Source organism: Myotis myotis, unplaced genomic scaffold (assembly GCF_014108235.1).
Source record: "Myotis myotis isolate mMyoMyo1 unplaced genomic scaffold, mMyoMyo1.p scaffold_m19_p_3, whole genome shotgun sequence".
Classification (NCBI taxonomy): domain Eukaryota; kingdom Metazoa; phylum Chordata; class Mammalia; order Chiroptera; family Vespertilionidae; genus Myotis; species Myotis myotis.
Genome location: NW_023416335.1, coordinates 105,436,997 through 105,454,948, shown reverse-complemented (window position 1 = coordinate 105,454,948; position 17,952 = coordinate 105,436,997). Strand labels below are relative to the sequence as shown.

The following is a 17,952-nucleotide window of genomic DNA, read 5'->3' as shown; positions in this document are numbered from 1 at the left end:
TTAAAATTCAGTTCCTCAGTCACATCAGCCACAGCACATTTAAGTGCTCTGTGGCCACATGTGGCTCATGGCTACCAAATTGACAGAAACAATATAGCACATTTTTATTCGCACAGAAAGTTCTGTGGAACAATATGTCTAGTATGACTCAGGGTACAAATAATTATGATCCTTAACACTCATGCTGAACATTTTCGCATTTTAGAATTTAATGCCCATCATCCCTGTAAGGTCAGCATATTAACAACTTCATTTTATAGAAACATTAATTAATTTTCACGAGGTCATGGTTAGTGCCAAGTCTTATTCTTAACCTATGTCCTTAACCTCTACCTTATATGAGGCTAAATTTAAATATAGGATTGGCAAAAGGAGGTTTACAGTTGTTAATACGTGAAACAGTTAATTCTTGTATTATTATTTATTTATTATTTATTTGTATTACAACTGCAAACCTATTTTTGCCCACCCTTGTATGCCGTATCTTCAGTGTAGCTTTGAGTTAAGGGAGTACAACATTGGAATCTTTATACTTCTTTTTTTCTTGGTATTTAACTGTTAGCACTTTATAGTTCTTTTTTCCCCTCTTGGTATTTAACTGTTAACACTCCTCTATTTGATATTTTTTGATGTTTTAGAAGTTAATATTTTCCTCTGATTGATGTTACCATAACAATGAGTCCCTATGTCAGTTTTTTCTCTCTATTCCAATACATCTACATCCTAGTATTCATTTTTTCAGTAGTCATTTCTTATAACCTTACCCTCTTGATACACACACACACACACACACACACACACACACACACACACACACACTCATATTTAGTTGGGTCTACCTGATAGGGGAAATAACAGTTTTGAACATGTCTGTGTTTAATTGTTAATCTCTTTTTCAGTGAGAAGCAGGACAAAAATTCCATGGCATCTGAGCCACAGACAAGAAATGGTAATGACCTCTGCTGGAGTTTTTGGAAAAGATTAAGTCAATGCAATTGATTTGTATTGTGATGGGGATTCTCATTTTCCAGAGTCATACACTGCAGTTATGATTATTGCAGTACCATCTAACTAGCCTTGCTGCCCTTCAGTTCTCTCTTCCTTGTACTTTATTCTGTGCCCGTCTCTCCTGAAGGATAACTTTATATCAGGAGTAGTTCTTTTCACTTTTGCCCTGTTACCTGGCCTCAGTGTAATATCTATTCAAACATTTAGGTGAATGAGCAACTTCTGAAAGAGCAAGCAATCTTTTTAATGTAAAATGCTTTACTACATAAAAGAGTATACTGGTTTCCTATTGAGATTTCAGTTTTGTAATCCAAATCGCATAATTTGGAGGAGAATATAAATTTAATAATAGTATCTTAATGTCTGTGAAATGGGGAAGATGCTGCAAAAGGTCAAATCAAAACTATTTGCATAGGAAAAAATAAACACTTAAGCATTTCTGCTGTATTCACATCTACCCTATAAAGGTCACAAAAGTTATATTTATATTGCTTTTGGTCAGTATTCACTGTTAGCTGTAAACAGTGATAGTAACAGGAAAATCAAAAGTATACATTATCAGTCTTCAAATTAAAAAGGAATAGGTCTTTTATTCTGATTTCCTGGTTTTGCTCATGAGCCAGAGTAAAAAAAATTGAGAATAAATAGGAAAAGAGGATTTATTTAATGAACCCATCCCTTTTTTTTTTCCGGGTCCTAAGGGCCAGGTCAAGGCACTTGGTGGCTCCTGTGCCAAACAGAAGAAGAATGGAGACAGGTCACTGAGAGTTTTCGAGAGAGGACCTCCCTTCGAGAACGGCAGCTCTATAAGCTCCTCAGCGAGGATTTCCTACCCGAGATCTGCAACATGATTGCCCAGAAGGTATGCAAAGGAAAAGTATTCCTCCCCTCTGTATTAGGTGTAAAGCTGCATTGTTTTAAGGATTATTCATTAGAGCTTTTAATACATTCCACTGTCTCCTGGATGTGGTATGACCTTTATCCTTTCTTCTCTGAAATATTATAATGGGACCTCATGTCACTCATGGGCCTTGACTGTGGACAACATAATTTAATTCTCTTTATCCAAGAAGTCCTAAACCCTCCACACCCATCCCCTACTTCATTACTTAGAGTGGCTTTTCACAATCAGGAAACATTCCCTGAACCCTCAAGTATGTCTCATATCACCCTCTTCATAACTCTCTCTATATGCTTTTTTTCCCATCATCATCTTATTGTCTGTCTCTTTTCCCCTAAGCAACAATCTCTAACAAGTATTTGTCTTTGTATGTCCAGTGCCAGCTCTTTTTCCTAGCTCCGTCTGAGCTGTATGCCCTCTTCTCCACTTCAGGGCAAGTTGTAGTTTCATAAACCATACAGCCTATGTTTTCATGTATATGCATCCTAATTTCTGACTTTTGCAAACATCTTTTCCCCTCTACTTCCCTACCCATTCAAATACTTCTCTCCCAAAAACTCCACTTAAAGTCATTATTTCCTTGAGCTGTCCATTGCTCCTAGTCTTAGGATTGTCCTCCCTAATATGTTAATTCATCGCTTACTTAATTCTATTGTGAATTTAAGCTTCTTTAGATTAAGGACTATGTCCTCCTCATCATTTTGACCCCCACAGCACCTAATGTAATGTCTTTCCGTGGTGGGTGCTCAGTAATAATTTACTTTGCTTGTTTCATTTCCATAATTCTAATACACGCTAATAGAAGACAGAAAAAATTTGACAGCCTGCCAATAAAATATGAAGAGAAAATATTTATAAATTACTAGGGGCCCAGTACACGAATTCATGCACCTTGAAAGGAACTGTGGGGCACGAGGTTGCAGCAGGCACAGGGGCGGGTCTCAGCCCATCCTCTGCATTCCCGCCGCCTTCACTTCCACACGCTGACAGCTCCAGCTCCACTTGCACCCGCTGACAGCGCAGAGCTATTGGGGCCAGCACCAACAGCAGGTGCAAGCAGCGGCTGCTGCCCCAATCACCCTTCAGGAGCAGGGGGAGGTGGAGAAGCCCTCAGGGGAGATCAGGACCGGAAGCCACTGACTGCACCAGTCTGCTTTCCCACCAGCAGTATACTACAGTTCCCTTTTCTTCACATCTTCAGCGATTTTTTAGTATATTTTTATTTAGTTGAGAGGGGAAAGGAGAGGGAGAGAGAGCTAGAAACATCAATGATGAGAGAGAGTCATTGATTGGCTGCCTCCTGCACACCCCCCACTGGGGATCAAGCCCACAATTCTGGGCATGTGCCCTTGATCAGAATCAAACCCTTTAGTCCCCATGCCACACTCTATCCACGGACCCAAACCAGCTAGGGCTCATTTGTTGATTTGTTAATGGTAGCCATTCTGACAGGTGTGAGGTGATAACCTCATTGTTGTAATTTGCATCTCTCTGATGATCAGTGACTTTGAGCATTTTTTCATATGTCTCTTGGTCATCTGTATGTCCACTTTGGAGAATGGTCTCTTTAGTCCTTTGCTCATTTTTTTATTGGATTGTTTGTCTTCCTTTTGTTAAGTTGCATGCGTTCCTTATATATTTTATATATTAACCCTTTATCCGATATATCATTGCCAAATATATTCTTCCATACCATGGGCTCCCTTTTCATTTTGTTGATGGTTTCTTTTGCTGTGCAAAAGCTTTTTATTTTGATGTTGTCCTATTTATTTTCTCCTTAGTTTTCTTTGCTTTAGGAGATGTATCTGTAAACATATTGCTACAAGAGATGTCTGAGAATTTGCTGCCTATAGTTTCTTCTAGGATTTCTATTGTTTCACAACTTACATTTAAATCTTTTGCCCTAACCGGTTTGGCTCAGTGGATAGAGCATCGGCCTGTGGACTCAAGGGTCCCAGGTTCGATTCTGGTCAAGGGCATGTACCTTGGTTGCGGGCACATCCCCAGTGGGGAGTGTGCAGGAGGCAGCTGATCGATGTTTCTCTCTCATCGATGTTTCTAACTCTCTATCCCTCTCCCTTCCTCTCTGTAAAAAATCAATAAAAAATATTAAAAAATAAATAAATAAATAAAAATAAATAAATCTTTTGTCCACTTTTAGTTTATTCTTGTGTATGGTATAAGTTGGTGGTCTAGTTGCTTTTTTTTTTTTTTTTGCATATATCTGTCCAAGTTCTCAACACCATTTATTGAAGAGACTGTCTTGACTCCTTTGTCAAATATTAATTGAGCATAATGAGTTCTCTTGTACTGTCCCATTGATCTATATGCCCATTCTTGTGCCAGGCAGTTTTGAGTATAGTGGCTTTGTAAGTATAACTTGACATCTGGTATTGGGATTCCTCAACATTGTTCTTTCTCAAGATAGCTGAGAATATTCAGGGCCTTCTTTGGTTCCATATAAATTTTGGAGTATTTGTTCTAGATCTGTGAAATACGTCTTTGGTATTATAATAGGAATTGCATTGAATCTGTAGATTGCTTTGTGTAGTATGGACATTTTAATGATATTAATTCTAACAGCCAATGAACACAGTATTTTCTTCCACTTGTTTTTGTCTTCCTCTATCTCTTTTTTCAACGTCCTGCAGTTTCCCAAGTACCAGCTTTTTACCTACTTGGTTAATTTTATTTGTAAGTTTCCTAATTTTTTCTGTTGCATTGGTAAATGGAATTGTTTATTTAGTTTCTCTTTCTGAGAATTCATTATTGGTATATAAAAATGCCATGGATTACTGGGGCTTAATTTGTATCCTGCTATGTTGCCAAATTCATTTATTAAATCTAGTCATTTTTTGATGGAGTCTTTAGGGTTTTCTATGTACAGAATCATGTCATCTGCGAATAATGAGAGCTTTACTTCCCCTTTTCCAGTTTGGATGCCTTTTATGTTTTCCTCTTGTCTGATCACTGTGTCTAGGACTTCCAGTACCATGTTGAATAAAAGTGATGAAAGCAGACATCCCTGTCTTGTTCCTATTCTTAAGGGAAAAGGTTTTAGTTTTTGCCCATTTAGTATGATGTTTGCTGTAGGTTTGTCATATGTTGCCTTTATTATGTTGAGATATGATCCCGCTATTCACATTTTTCAGAGAGTTTTTATCAAAACTGGTTGTTGGATTTTGTTGAATGCTTTTTCTGCATCTATTGATATGATCATGTGATTGTTGTCTTTCAGTCTGTTTATGTGATGTAGCACGATTATTGATTTTAGGGTATTGTACCAGCCTTACATCCCTGGAATAAATCCCACTTGGTCATGCTGTATGATCTTTTTAATATATTGCTGGATACGATTTGCTAATATTTTGAGGATTTTAGCATCTATGTTCATCAGGGATATTGGTCTGTAATCTTCTTTCTTTATAGTGTCTTTTGGCATTAGGATAATGCTGGCCTCATAAAAAGAGTTTGGAAGTGTTTCTGGACTTTTTGGAATTGTTTGAGGAGTATACATGTTAATTCTTTGAATGTTTGGTAAAACTCCTATGAGAAACCATCCAGACCAGAGCTTTCATTTGCTGGGAGTTTTTTATTATTATTATTATTATTATTATTATTATTATTATTATTATTATTATTCATGCATGGGAGGGTGTCCCTCAGCCCAGCCTGCACCCTCTCCAAACTGGAACTCCTCGGGAGATGTCCAACTGCCGGATCTCCCTCTCACAATCCGGGACTGCTGGCTCCTAACCACTCGTGGCCTGCCTGTCTGCCTGATTGCCCCTAACTGCTTCTGCCTGCCAGCCTGATCACCCCCAACTGCCCTCCCCTGCCGGCACAATTACCCCCAGCTGCCGTCCCCTGACGGCCCGATCGCCCACAACTGCCCTCCCCTGCTGGCCATCCTGAGACGACGTGAGGGTGCCACGCGAGGGCCACCTAGGCTTTTATTAGTATAGATTGCTTCTACTTCATCAATTGTTATTGGCCTATTCCTATATTTTTATTCTTCCCGATTGAGTTATGGAAGATTCTATTTTTTAGTAATTTGTCCACATTGTCCAACTTGTTGGCATGTTCACAGTATTTTCTGACAATTCTTTGTATTTCTCTGGGGTCAGTTTTTACTTCACTGCTTTCATTTCTGATTTTATTTATTTGGGTCCTCTTTGTTTCTTGATGGGTCTGGCTTATGGCAATTTTGTTTATATTTTCAAATAAAAGCTCTTGTTTTCATTCTTTTTTGTTTTGTTTTGTTTTTTGGGGTTTTTTTGTCTCTGTCACTTATTTCTGCTCTAATCTTTATTATTTCCTTCATTATACTTACTCTGGTCTTTTCTTGTTCTCTTTCTAATTCTTAAAATTGTAGGGTTAAATAATTTATTAATTTTTTTGTGTTTTTTAAGGTATGTCTGTAGTGCTATGAACTTCCTCTCAGAGTTGCTTTCACTTTGTCCCATAAATTTGGGGTTGTTGTATGTTCATTTTCATTTGTTTCCAGGAAGTTTTTTATGTCTTTCTTGATCTCATTGGTAACCTGTTCACTGTTTAATAACATGCTATTTAGCCTCCATGTGTTTGAATATTTGAGAATGTTTTTGCTGTTGTTGATTTCTAATTTAATTCCATTGTGATCTGAGAAGATGCTTGATATGATTTCAATCTTCTTGAACTTGGAGAGACTTCATTTGTGTCTTAACATGTGGTCTATCTTTGAGAATGACCCATGTTCACTTGATGTATATTCTGTAGCTTTAGGGTGAAATATCCTATAAATGTAATTTAAATCCATCATTTAGAGTCTCTGTTTTCCTGTTAATTTTTTGTCTGGAAGATCTATTCAGTGATGTCAGTGGGGTGTTAAGGTCCCCTACTATAACTGTATTGCTGTCAATGTCTTCCTTAAAGTCCTCTAGAATTTTTTTATTTTTATTTTTTTAGATATTTAGGTGCTCTTATATTGGGTGCATATATGTTTACCAGGGTTATATCCTCTTGTTCAATCGGTCCCTTTAGTATTATGTAGTGACCTTTATAGTCTCTTGTGATGACCTTCATTTTGAAGTCTTATTTTGTCACTTATGAGTATTACTACCCCAGATTTTTTTTTCTCATTTCTATTTACATGAAAAAATTTTTTACCATCTCTTCACTCTCATCCTGTGTGAGTCTTTTGTTTTGAGGTGGGTCTCATAGACAGCATATAAATGGGTCATGTTTTTTTATCCGTTCACCTACCCTATGTCTTTTGATTAGAGTATTTAATGTTACTATGGATAGGTACTTATTTATTGCCATTTTAATTATTTATGCCTGTGTTTCTATTTCTTCTCATTATAGCTGTCCCTTTTGCATTTCTTGCAGTGCTGGTTTGGTGGTGATAAACTCCTTTAGCTTTTTTTGTCTGGGCAGCTCTTTTATTTCACCATGTGTTTTGAATGATAGCTTTGCCGAGTATAATAATCTTCGTTTCAGATCCTTGCTTTTCATTACCTTGAATATTTCATGCCATTCCCTTATGGTCTATAGAGTTTCTGATGAGAAATCAGCTGACAGTCTTATGGAGTTCCTTGGTAAGTAACAAATTGCTTTTCTCTTGCTGCCTTTAAGATTCTCTCTTTGTCTTTAATTTTTGGCATTTTAATTATGATGTGTCTGGGCATGAGCCTATTTAGGTTCTTCTTGCTTGGGACTCTCTGTGCCTCCTGAACTTGTATGACTTTTTCCTTCACCAGGGTAGAGAAGTTTTCTGCCATTATTTTTTCAGACACCTTCTCTATTCCTCGCTCATTTTCTTCCCCTTCTGGGTCTTCTATGGTGTGAATATTGTTGCATTTCATGTTGTCCCACAGCTCCCTTAAGCTGTCCTCCTGTGGTTTTGTTTTGTTTTGTTTTGTTAATCCTCACCTGAGGATATTTTTCCATTGACTTTTAGGGAGAGTGGAAGAGAGAGGGAAAGACAGAGTCATCGATGTGAGAGAAACACATCGATTAGTTGCCTCCTGCAGGGAGGAACCTGCAACCAACCAAGATACGTGCCCTTAACTGGAATTGAACCTGGGACCCTTTGTTCCTCAGGCTGATGCTCTATCCACTGAGCCAAATCAGCTAGGGCTGTCCTTCTGGGGTTTTTTTTGTTGTTTTTCTTTTTGGTTCTCTGAGTGATTTCATTGATCCTATCCTCAGCTTCCCCTAATCTGTTGTGTATTCTTCCCACTGTTTTCTTTATTAGTGCTATGTTATTCTTCATAGTTATTATATCTTTTCTAATGCTGTTGACCATCCTTGCCATCATTATTCTGAACTCTATTTCTAATAAATTTCTTATCTCCATTTTGTTTAGCTCTTCTTCTGGAGAATTCTCTTGTTCTTTGGTTTGATGGTTTTTTTGTATCCCCATTATGGCTGCTTCTTTGGGTAGGTCTGCTATGACTTCCAATCTCTAGTGCAGGACAATCTCAGATGCTGTCTGTTGTTCCTTTTAAAAGGTTTAACTACACAGTCTATTTGTGAGGAGCCTTTTTTTTTTTGTGGTAACTGGACGGATAGTCATCTTGTAAAAACTCATGCCATATCCACAACCCAAACCAGATGTTTCTGGACTCCTGGACCACAGCTGGCCAGCTGTGCAATAGTACAAGAGCTCTCCCCCTCTAGGTGGACCTACACCTGTGCAGATGCATAACTGAGGCCAGATGCTAGCCCTGAGTACCCTGTTTGTGGATAACAGCAATCCACAGCTTGAGGCTCCCTCTGATGGGACTAGGTGTTTTTGGCAAGGACCAAGATGTGCGCCAGAGTCTGCTTTTCCTAGTCCTGGGTCCAGAAGGAGGTTAGGCAGACTCAAAGCCTCTAGAGCAGTGGTTCTCAACCTTTGTTACTAATGTTGTGACCCCACCCCATAATAAAGAAACAGAATTTCCGGAGGATGAGGCCCAGAAATCAGGATTTTAAAAAGATTCCCAGGTGATTCTGATGTGCAGCCAAGGTTGAGAACCACTGCTCTAGAGATCCTCCTCTGCCTGCAGTCCAATGGACACTCAATCTTGATTAGCCTCACGTTATAGACCACAGGTGGGGTGAAAGTCTTTCAACAGGGTGGAGCAACTGCCTTACCCTCAAGCAAAACCACCTGGATAGCAAAGGTCCGCCAGCAAAGGAAACTTGGGTGGCTGCCCTCCGATCTCCAACCCCAGGCCCCAGTCTTGGAGTCTCTTCAGAGAGCTCCAGTCTTTTCTGCCAGAACCCAAGGTGAATGGCTGCACATGAAATTTTGTGTGTTGACCCTTTAAGAGGATGCCAGCATTTCCAGCAGTCTCTCATTGGCAGACAGCAGTCCTGCTGCTTTTCACAGCCAGATGTTATGTAGTCACCTTTCTCAGTTTTGGTGCTTTGGGCTGGGGAGCCCAGCTTGGCTTTAGACCACAGAGTTTTCTGTGGGAGCTCTTCTAGCCCTTTCGTGCCTCTGCACTTCCTACCAGTCTGTGCGTTCTCCACTTTCCCTCCTTGGTTATCAGGGTTCTCGTCAGCTAGTCTTCAGTTCATTTTTCAGGGTGGTTTTTCTGTATTTTAATTGTATTTCCAGTTTAGTCCTGAGAAAGTGTCAGTGTAGTTTCCACTTACTACCACCAATTTTGAATCCTCCATTGATTATTAGAGAGTTGAAGGGAGAGAGACAGAAACATCGACGTGAGACACATCAATTGGTTGCCTCCTGCACTTGCCCCAACAGGGCCAGGGATCGAACTTGCAACCGAGGCACTTGCCCTTGACTGGGAATTGAACCCATGACCCTTCCATGCATGGCCAGGGCAGAAATGAAATTTTTGTTGATTGCATTGATTATATAATATCACCTATTAATCTACCACAAAAACATTTTTGCCTATCTCCTTTTTAAGAAGTGTAAGTACTCTGTATAGATTCCTGATACATATATCCAGATTGTCCTCCAGAAGACATGTTTACCAGTCTTTACAATGTGTCACTTTGTATCATTTTTAACAATTTTATAAGTGAAAAAGCTATTGTATTGTGCTCTTCCTTTTGATCATTCATGTGGGTGGTTTATCTTCTTTTTTTTTCTTTCTTTTTTTTATAATTAAATCTTTATTGTTCAGATTATTACATTTGTTCCTCTTTCCCCCCCCCCCATAACTCCCCTCCTTCCAGTTCCCACCCCACCCTCCACCTTCATTCCCCACCCACTGTCCTCATCCATAGTTGCACGAGTTTTGTCCAGTCTCTTCCCGCATCTCCCACACCCCTTTCCCCCCCAAGAATAGTCCATTCCCTTTCTATGTCCCTGATTCTATTATAATCACCAATTCATTCTGTTCATCAGATTATTCATTCACTTGATTCTTAGATTCATTGTTGATAGATGCTTATTTGTTATTCATAATTTGTATCTTTACCTTTTTCTTCTTCTTCCTCTTCTTAAAGGATACCTTTCAGCATTTCATATAATCCTCCTTTGGTGGTGATGAACTCCTTTAGCTTTTCCTTATCTGTGAAGCTTTTTATCTGACCTTCAATTCTGAATGATAGCTTTGCTGGGAAAAGTAATCTTGGTTGTAGGTTCTTATCATTCATCACTTTGAATATTTCTTGCCACTCCCTTCTTGCCTGCAAAGTTTCTGTTGAGAAATCCACTGACAGTCATATGGGTATTCCCTTGTAGGTAACTGAGTTTCTTTCTCTTGCTGCTTTTAAGATTCTCTCTTTGTCTTTTGCTCTTGGCATTTTAATTATGATGTGTCTTGGTGTGGTCCTCTTTGGATTCCTTTTGTTTGGGGTTCTCTGCGCTTCCTGGAGTTATAAGTCTATTTCTTTCACCGGGTGGGGGAAGTTTTCTGTCATTATTTCTTCAAATAGGTTTTCAATATCTTGCTCTCTCTCATCTTCTGGCACCCCTATAATTCTGATGTTGGTACGCTTGAAGCTGTCCCAGAGGCTCCTTACACTATCCTCGCATTTTTGGATTCTTTTTTCATTTTGCTTTTCCGGTTGGGTGTTTTTTGCTTCCTCGCATTTCAAATCATTGACTTGATTCTTGCGCTCCTCTGGTCTGCTGTCGGGAGTCTGTATAATATTCGTTATTTCAGTCCGTGTATGCTTAATTTCTAGTTGGTTCCCCAATATAAGATCGAGGGTCTCATTAGTTTTCTTGTAGATCTCATTAAGTTTATCGGCGGCTTCTAAACAGTTCTTGAGAGACCTTAAAAGTGTGGTTCTGAACTCTATATCTTCCATTGACAATTTTGTCCTGTTTCTTTGTCTCCACATTTTGTTATGCTTCCTTGGTGCACCCCCTAGTGGTCTTTGTGCGCAGTCTTGTTGTAGTTAAGCCTTGATTGTTGTAGTTGATACTGGGGGGATTTGACCTCCAGGCCAACTGGCTGTGAGAATCAGCTATGTCTGCAGTGGGAAAACTTCTGTCCTTTGGGGAGGTGCTAATCTAGCCTTTGCCTGAGGCTATCCGGCAAATGCCTCTGTGCAGGGCTTGGGCGGGGCAGGTCTTACGGGATCAAACAGGGCAGGCGGAGGGAGCAGTTACAGCTGCTCTCAGTCCTGTCCCCAGAGGCTCTGCCTCTCAGAGTCCCAGCAACCGCTGCAAACCACGGAGAGAAAGCTGCCCTCGTGTTCTCACCGATGCCAGACAGTCCCATTTCTCCCGTTTGAGTCTGGGTCCCTAGAGACTCGCCCAGAACTGGAGCTCAGAGCCTGAGCCTCCCTCCCGATTGAAAACGACAACCGCGCCCTCAGCCACCAGCCTGCTCTGCGCGCACCTCCTCACCTTTGTATATTCTGCACTGCGCCTCCTCTGAGCCTCAGTATGCTGTTCTCTTTCCTTCTAGTTGAAGAATTTCCCCGCAGCCAGCTTTCCTGTGGTTCTGGGTGATGTCCATTCCGTCTTTTAGTTGTATTTTTGAAGTGGTTGTTCGAGGCAGCAAACTCTGGTGTTTACCTATGCCGCCATCTTGGTTCAGCCGGTTTATCTTCTATATGTCTTATATTTGTGTTCTGTTTGTTTTGGGGGTGGCTACTGTTTGTAAGACATTGTTACATACTAAAAATAATAAATCATATTTGTTATAAAAATATTTATATATTGTAAAGATTTATGTAATTAACTATTCTTTCCCTTTTTCCCCTTCCATTGACTTAATGCTTGAAATGTCTCCATGTTGTTTTCCAGGTGACTCTGGTGATTTAATATTTCTATTCATGATTCATTGGCTTGCATCTCTTTAGTCCTTAATAAAATTCTTGGTCCTATTAATATCCTCTTGTACTCTTCGAAGGAAGAATATTTCATGTTTTCACCAGCTGTCCTTTTGTCATAGAGGCACAGAATACACACACATTAACTCTAGCTGGTTTGTTTCAGTGGGTAGAGTGTCAGCCTGTGGACGAAAGGGTCTCAGGTTCGATTCCGGCCAAGGGCACATACTCGGGTTGCGGGCTCGATCCCCAGTGTGGGGCATGCAGGAGGCAGCCAATCAATGATTCTCTCTCATCAGTGATGTTTCTGTCTCACTCTCCTTCTCCCTTCCTCTTTGAAATCAATAAAAATATAGTTTTTTTTTAAAAAGAATACACACACATTATCATTGTTACATGTAAATATATGCCCATTTTTTTCTCTTTTTTATGTTTCTCATTTATAGAAAGTAGTACAGCTTTCTTTGAATGAAATAATTCCTTTGACAAGACTTATTTTTCCTCTCTCTCCTCCTTTTCCCCCATCATATGAATTTTTATATTAAAGGTAGTATCAGCTTGGAGTCTCTATGTGACTGAAAGAAGAAAAAGTAATTATTTTGGTTTGCTTTGGTTTATTAACTATAATTTCATCATAACTTCTCGGCTGAGGAAAGATGTTGCCTAAAAGTTGGACTAAATAAGGACCTGGAGAGATGGGGTAAAGGGAATGGTACTCATGCATTGCAGAGAAGGTGCTTTTCTGACCTTTAAGAACCAGTAACTAGAGAGACACATTCTTCAGAAGAATTGTCCTTGCTTAATGCCAGGACCATCCCCATTTCAGAAACAATATCTAGCATATTTAACTGTCTACTCTGGTTATAGGATAAAGATTTTGGGGAACTTGAATTCTATTTAGGTTTTGAGGTTCCTTATGAGTACAGTATTATGTATGCAATAATAATGGTTAATTTTTGTTTGTTTCAGTTTTATCTCTCTTCTCATTCATTCCAGATTTTACCTTTGGATAGCAAACTCCTTTTAAGTCAGGCTTACAGTATTTAATGATAAAAATGACTTTATAAAAGCCTATCTAGGCATGACAACTTCCAAAATCTGAATCAAATGTAGAATCAAAACTAGTTTTAAGGCCTATAAGGAAAATAATACAAAATTTTAATCAGCAGTTTGTGTTTAATTATGACATGTGTAAATAGTGATCTATATTCACTTTTCCCCCCCACATTAAAATCACTTGAACAATTTCCATAGTATGAAACTTTTAAATATTTATCTGCATAAAAGACTCTTACATCTGCTTCCTATTGAAAAGATCTTTTAAGAAAAGCTTCACAGTGCTCTCCCTCCCAGGAGCATGCCTGCCTTTCCCTTCCCCCTCATCTTCTCTTCTAAACTTAAGAAACCCAGGAGGCTTACTAGGGAGCAATGGACTGAGGCATCTGGTCCCCAGTTAACCCCCTGACCCTGTCCCCTAGACCCCTTCTCTCTGACTTAGTGAGCCAAAGCAGATTATTTATTTTGGGAAATATACAAAGTAAATCTTCAATAAATTATAGTTGTCCTGTTTTTTTGTGTGTTTGTTTACCTTTTCTTTTATTAGATTCCTTAGGCAAATTCCCAGTGTATTTAACGCAAAACAGTGGTCCTTACTACCATCCCCCCAATTTTACTCATTGTTTTACTACTAAAGAAAAGTATAAAAGTTAAGGGTTTCAGAGTGATGTACAATGTTGAAATTGTGATTTTTTTCTGTCTAGTGAATATTTTTCATCCTTTTACAGTACTTTTTCAGGTTTCACTTTTATCCAACATTAAAGTTGTAAAAAAGGTCTCTGAATTGCCTCAATTTGTTCTTCTCCAGTTCAGTGTATTCTTTATAATATTACTTCCCAAAGACTACAAATTACATAAGCCATTGGGCCCAAAACTTGTACCATTTTTAAAATCTCTGGTGTGTTTTAATGTTAGTGTAATTACATATATGTTATATGTATTCTTTAGGTGATAAAACCGAATTTGTAAGTATGCTATACATTCTCTAGCTATCTAATATTATTTACTAGAGGCCTGTTGCACAAAAAGATTCGTGCAATAGGCCTTCCCTTCCCCTGGCTGCCTGCACTGGTTTTCCTTCGGCACCGGGGACCCAGGCCTTCGCTCTGGCCAGAGCCGCCTTCAAAGCCTTCGCTACTCCGGCCGGAGCTGCTTTCAAAGCCTTCGCTGCTCTGGCTGGACCCACTTTGATCGCTGCTCCAGCCAGAGCCACCTTCAAAGCCTTCACTGCTCTGACCAGACCTGCTTTGATAGCTGCTCTGGCCGGAGCCGCCTTCAAAGCCTTCCCTGCTCCGGCCAGAGTCGCTCCGCCGCTTCCCGCCTACATATGCAAATTAACCGTCATCTTTGTTGGCAGTTAATTTGCATATCTCTCTGATTAGCCAATGGGAAGCATAGCGAAGATATGGTCAGTTACCCTGTTTGTCTATTATTAGATAGGATTAAATAGATTGAATTCAATAAAAATTAAATCTTAACTCAGAGTGAAGAATACATCTTGAGTCCGTAGGCCGACGCTCTATCCACTGAGCCAAACTGGTCAGGGCAAGAATACATCTTACATTGTTGTATATTGACTCTACACTTACTGGCTCCTCACAGGAGACTCCTATGATTACCAGAATAGAAAAACAGAAGCGCAAAGAGGAAGAAGAAGAACGTCAACTTCTTATAGCAGTGCAGAAGAAGGAGCAAGAGCAGATGCTAAAGGAAGAGAAGAAAAGAGAGTTGGAGGAAAAGGTCAAGGCAGTGGAAGGTATGTGGGCTTTTAGTATAGTCTGGAAGGAACATGTGTCATGGTAATAGCAATCCTATAACCAAAGCCAATCAAACTGGGTTCTGTCATTTATCTAAGCTGTTTCCGGCAACTTCTAACTTGTAAATTCTATTCTGTCTACTTTATTCATCTAGATACCATCTCATTGCCATTGCATTCCTGCTAAAACACTGGTATTTTTTCATTGTGTGTCTTCCTTTCATTCTCTTGTCTGTTCTCATTTCTGCTAGGTCCCTTATATAGAATAGAGAAAAACTTAAAATAGTGATGACAACTATTTTCACAGAAATTATTTTGAACACAAATGAAATGTGCTCAACAAAAGCCTTAGAGGTTTTTTTCAGCTCTATGAAACTATACAGATCTAGAATATTATGAAGGCAAAGCGTTTTCTCAAGCTTGGGTTTGAGTCATAGTTTTAGTGGAATGAAATTATAGCAACGGATAACAACTGTCTTTAGATGTGTTATGTAGCAGTTATATTTATAAGCTGAACCTCTTGTGTCATGTGATAACATCATTTGGCTTATTTGAATACTGACCAATATTTATTTTCTTTTAAATAAATGTATTTTTAAAGCTTTCTTTTAAATATCTTTATTGATTTCAGAAAGGAAGTGGGGGGAGATAGAAACATCAATGATGATAGAGAATCATTGACCGACTGCCTCCTGCACGCACACACTAGGGATCGAGCCCACAACCTGGGCATTTGCCCTGACAGGGAACCAAACTGTGACCTCCTGGTTAATGGGTCGACACTCACCCACTGAAGCACACTGGCTGGGCCGATGTGCGTGTTTACTCCCATTCCTCTTTAGTGCCTTCTGTTTCTTAAAATGTTAACCCAGTTCGTGCCTTGATTATTTCTTCATTCTAAAATCCTCAGTGTATTTATTCTGCAGATAGAGCCTTTGTCTTAGCCTCTGTAGTATATCCAACTTATAAGATTTAGCATGTTTTATTTCCAGTGCTAGATTTAAATTCCTTTAGATAAGTGGTTCTCAAACTTCCTAATGCCATGACCCTTTAACCCTTTGTGGTCCAATTTTATTTTTGGAATTCAAACAGTCTGGTCCAAATTAATTGACGGGATTGAATGTTGAACCGGTTTGCGGTGTCGACCACAGCCTCAACGTTGGACCTGTTCCTAGCTCCTGATCTGTCAAGTCAGCCTCCATGTTGGACAGAAAAGGGTTAAGACAGTTCCTCATGTTGTGGTGACCCCCAACCATAAAATTATTTTCGTTGGTACTTCATAACTGTAATTTTGCTACTGTTATAAATCGTAATGTAATATCTGATATGCAGGATGTATTTTCATTGTTACAAATTGAACATAATTAAAGCATAGTGATTAATCACAAAAACAATATGTAATTTTTTTATAAATTAAATCTTTATTGTTTAGATTATTACAGTTCTTCCTGTTTTTTCCCCCCATAGCTACCCTCCACTTGGTTCCCACCCCGACCTCTGCCCTTACCCTCCCCCCCGCACTGTCCTTATTCATAGGTGTGCGTTTTTTTTTAATTAAATCTTTATTGTTCAGATTATTACATTGTCCTCTTTTTTCCCCCCACAACTCCCCTCAACCCAGTTCCCACCCCACCCTCCACCCTTACTCCCAACCCACTGTCTTCATTCATAGGTGCGCGATTTTTGTCCAGTCTCTCCCCGCATCCTCCACACCCCTTTCCCCCCCAAGAATAGTCAGTCCATTCCCTTTGTATGCCCCTGATTCTATTATAATCACCAGTTCATTCTGTTCATCAGATTATGTATTCCCTTGATTTTTAGATTAACTTGTTGATAGATGTGTATTTGTTGTTCATAATTTGTATCTTTACCTTTTTCTTCTTCTTCCTCTTCTTAAAGGATACCGTTCAGCATTTCATATAATACTGCTTTGGTGGTGATGAACTCCTTTAGCTTTTTCTTATCTGTGAAGCTCTTTATCTGACCTTCAATTCTGAATGATAGCTTTGCTGGATAAAGTAATCTTGGTTGTAGGTTCTTATCATTCATCACTTTGAATATTTCTTGCCACTCCTTTCTGGCCTGCATAGTTTCTGTAGAGAAATCAGCTGACAGTCATATGGGTACTCCCTTGTATGTAACTGACTTTCTTTCTCTTGCTGCTTTTAAGATTCTCTCTTTGTCTTTTGCTCTTGGCATTTTAATTATGATGTGTCTTGGTGTGGTCCTCTTTGGATTCCTTTTGTTTGGGGTTCTCTGCGCTTCCTGGAGTTATAAGTCTATTTCTTTCACCAGGTAGGAGAAGTTTTCTGTCATTATTTCTTCAAATAGGTTTCAATATCTTGCTCTCTCTCTTCTTCTGGCACCCCTATAATTCGGATGTTGGTAGGCTTGAAGTTGTCCCAGAGGCTCCTTACACTATCTTCATATTTCTGGATTCTTTTTTCATTTTGCTTTTCTGGTTGGGTGTTTTTTGCTTCTTCATATTTCAAATCTTTGACTTGATTCTTGCAATCCTCTGGTCTGCTGTTGGGAGTCTGTATAATATTCTTTATTGCAGTCAATGTATGCTTAATTTCTAGTTGGTCCTTTATCACAACATTGAGGGTCTCACTAGATTTCTTGAGGATCTCACTACATTTATCGGCGGTCTCACCAGTCTTTTCGAGGGCCTTACTAAATTTATCAGCGGCTTCTAGACAGTTCTTGAAACACCTTAAAAGTATGGTTTTGAACTCTATATCCAGCAGTTTGCTTTCCTCCATTTCTGTCATTTGTGTCCTGTTTCTTTGTCTCCGCATTTTTTATGCTTTCTTGGTGCACCCCCTTGTGGTCTTTGTGCACAGTCTTGTTGTAGTTAAGCCTTGATTGTTGTAGGTAACACTGGGAGGGATTTGACCTCCAGGCCAATTGGCTGTGAGAATCAGCTGTGTTTGCAGTGGGAGAACTTCTGTCCTGATCTCTAGGGAGGTGCTAATCTAGCCTCTGCCTGAGGCTA

General features: G+C 39.3%; 1 protein-coding gene across 1 annotated transcript in view; it reads left to right on the top strand.

Annotated features, from left to right (window-relative positions):
* The window catches only part of LOC118651019 (cat eye syndrome critical region protein 2), a 233,467-nt gene that overhangs the window by 180,669 nt on the left and 34,846 nt on the right, over positions 1-17,952 (top strand). The window contains exons 6-8 of the mRNA XM_036299723.1: positions 900-949; positions 1,710-1,870; positions 14,801-14,954. Coding sequence (XP_036155616.1) covers positions 900-949; positions 1,710-1,870; positions 14,801-14,954 — 365 coding nt within the window. The remainder of the gene's footprint in view (positions 1-899; positions 950-1,709; positions 1,871-14,800; positions 14,955-17,952) is intronic.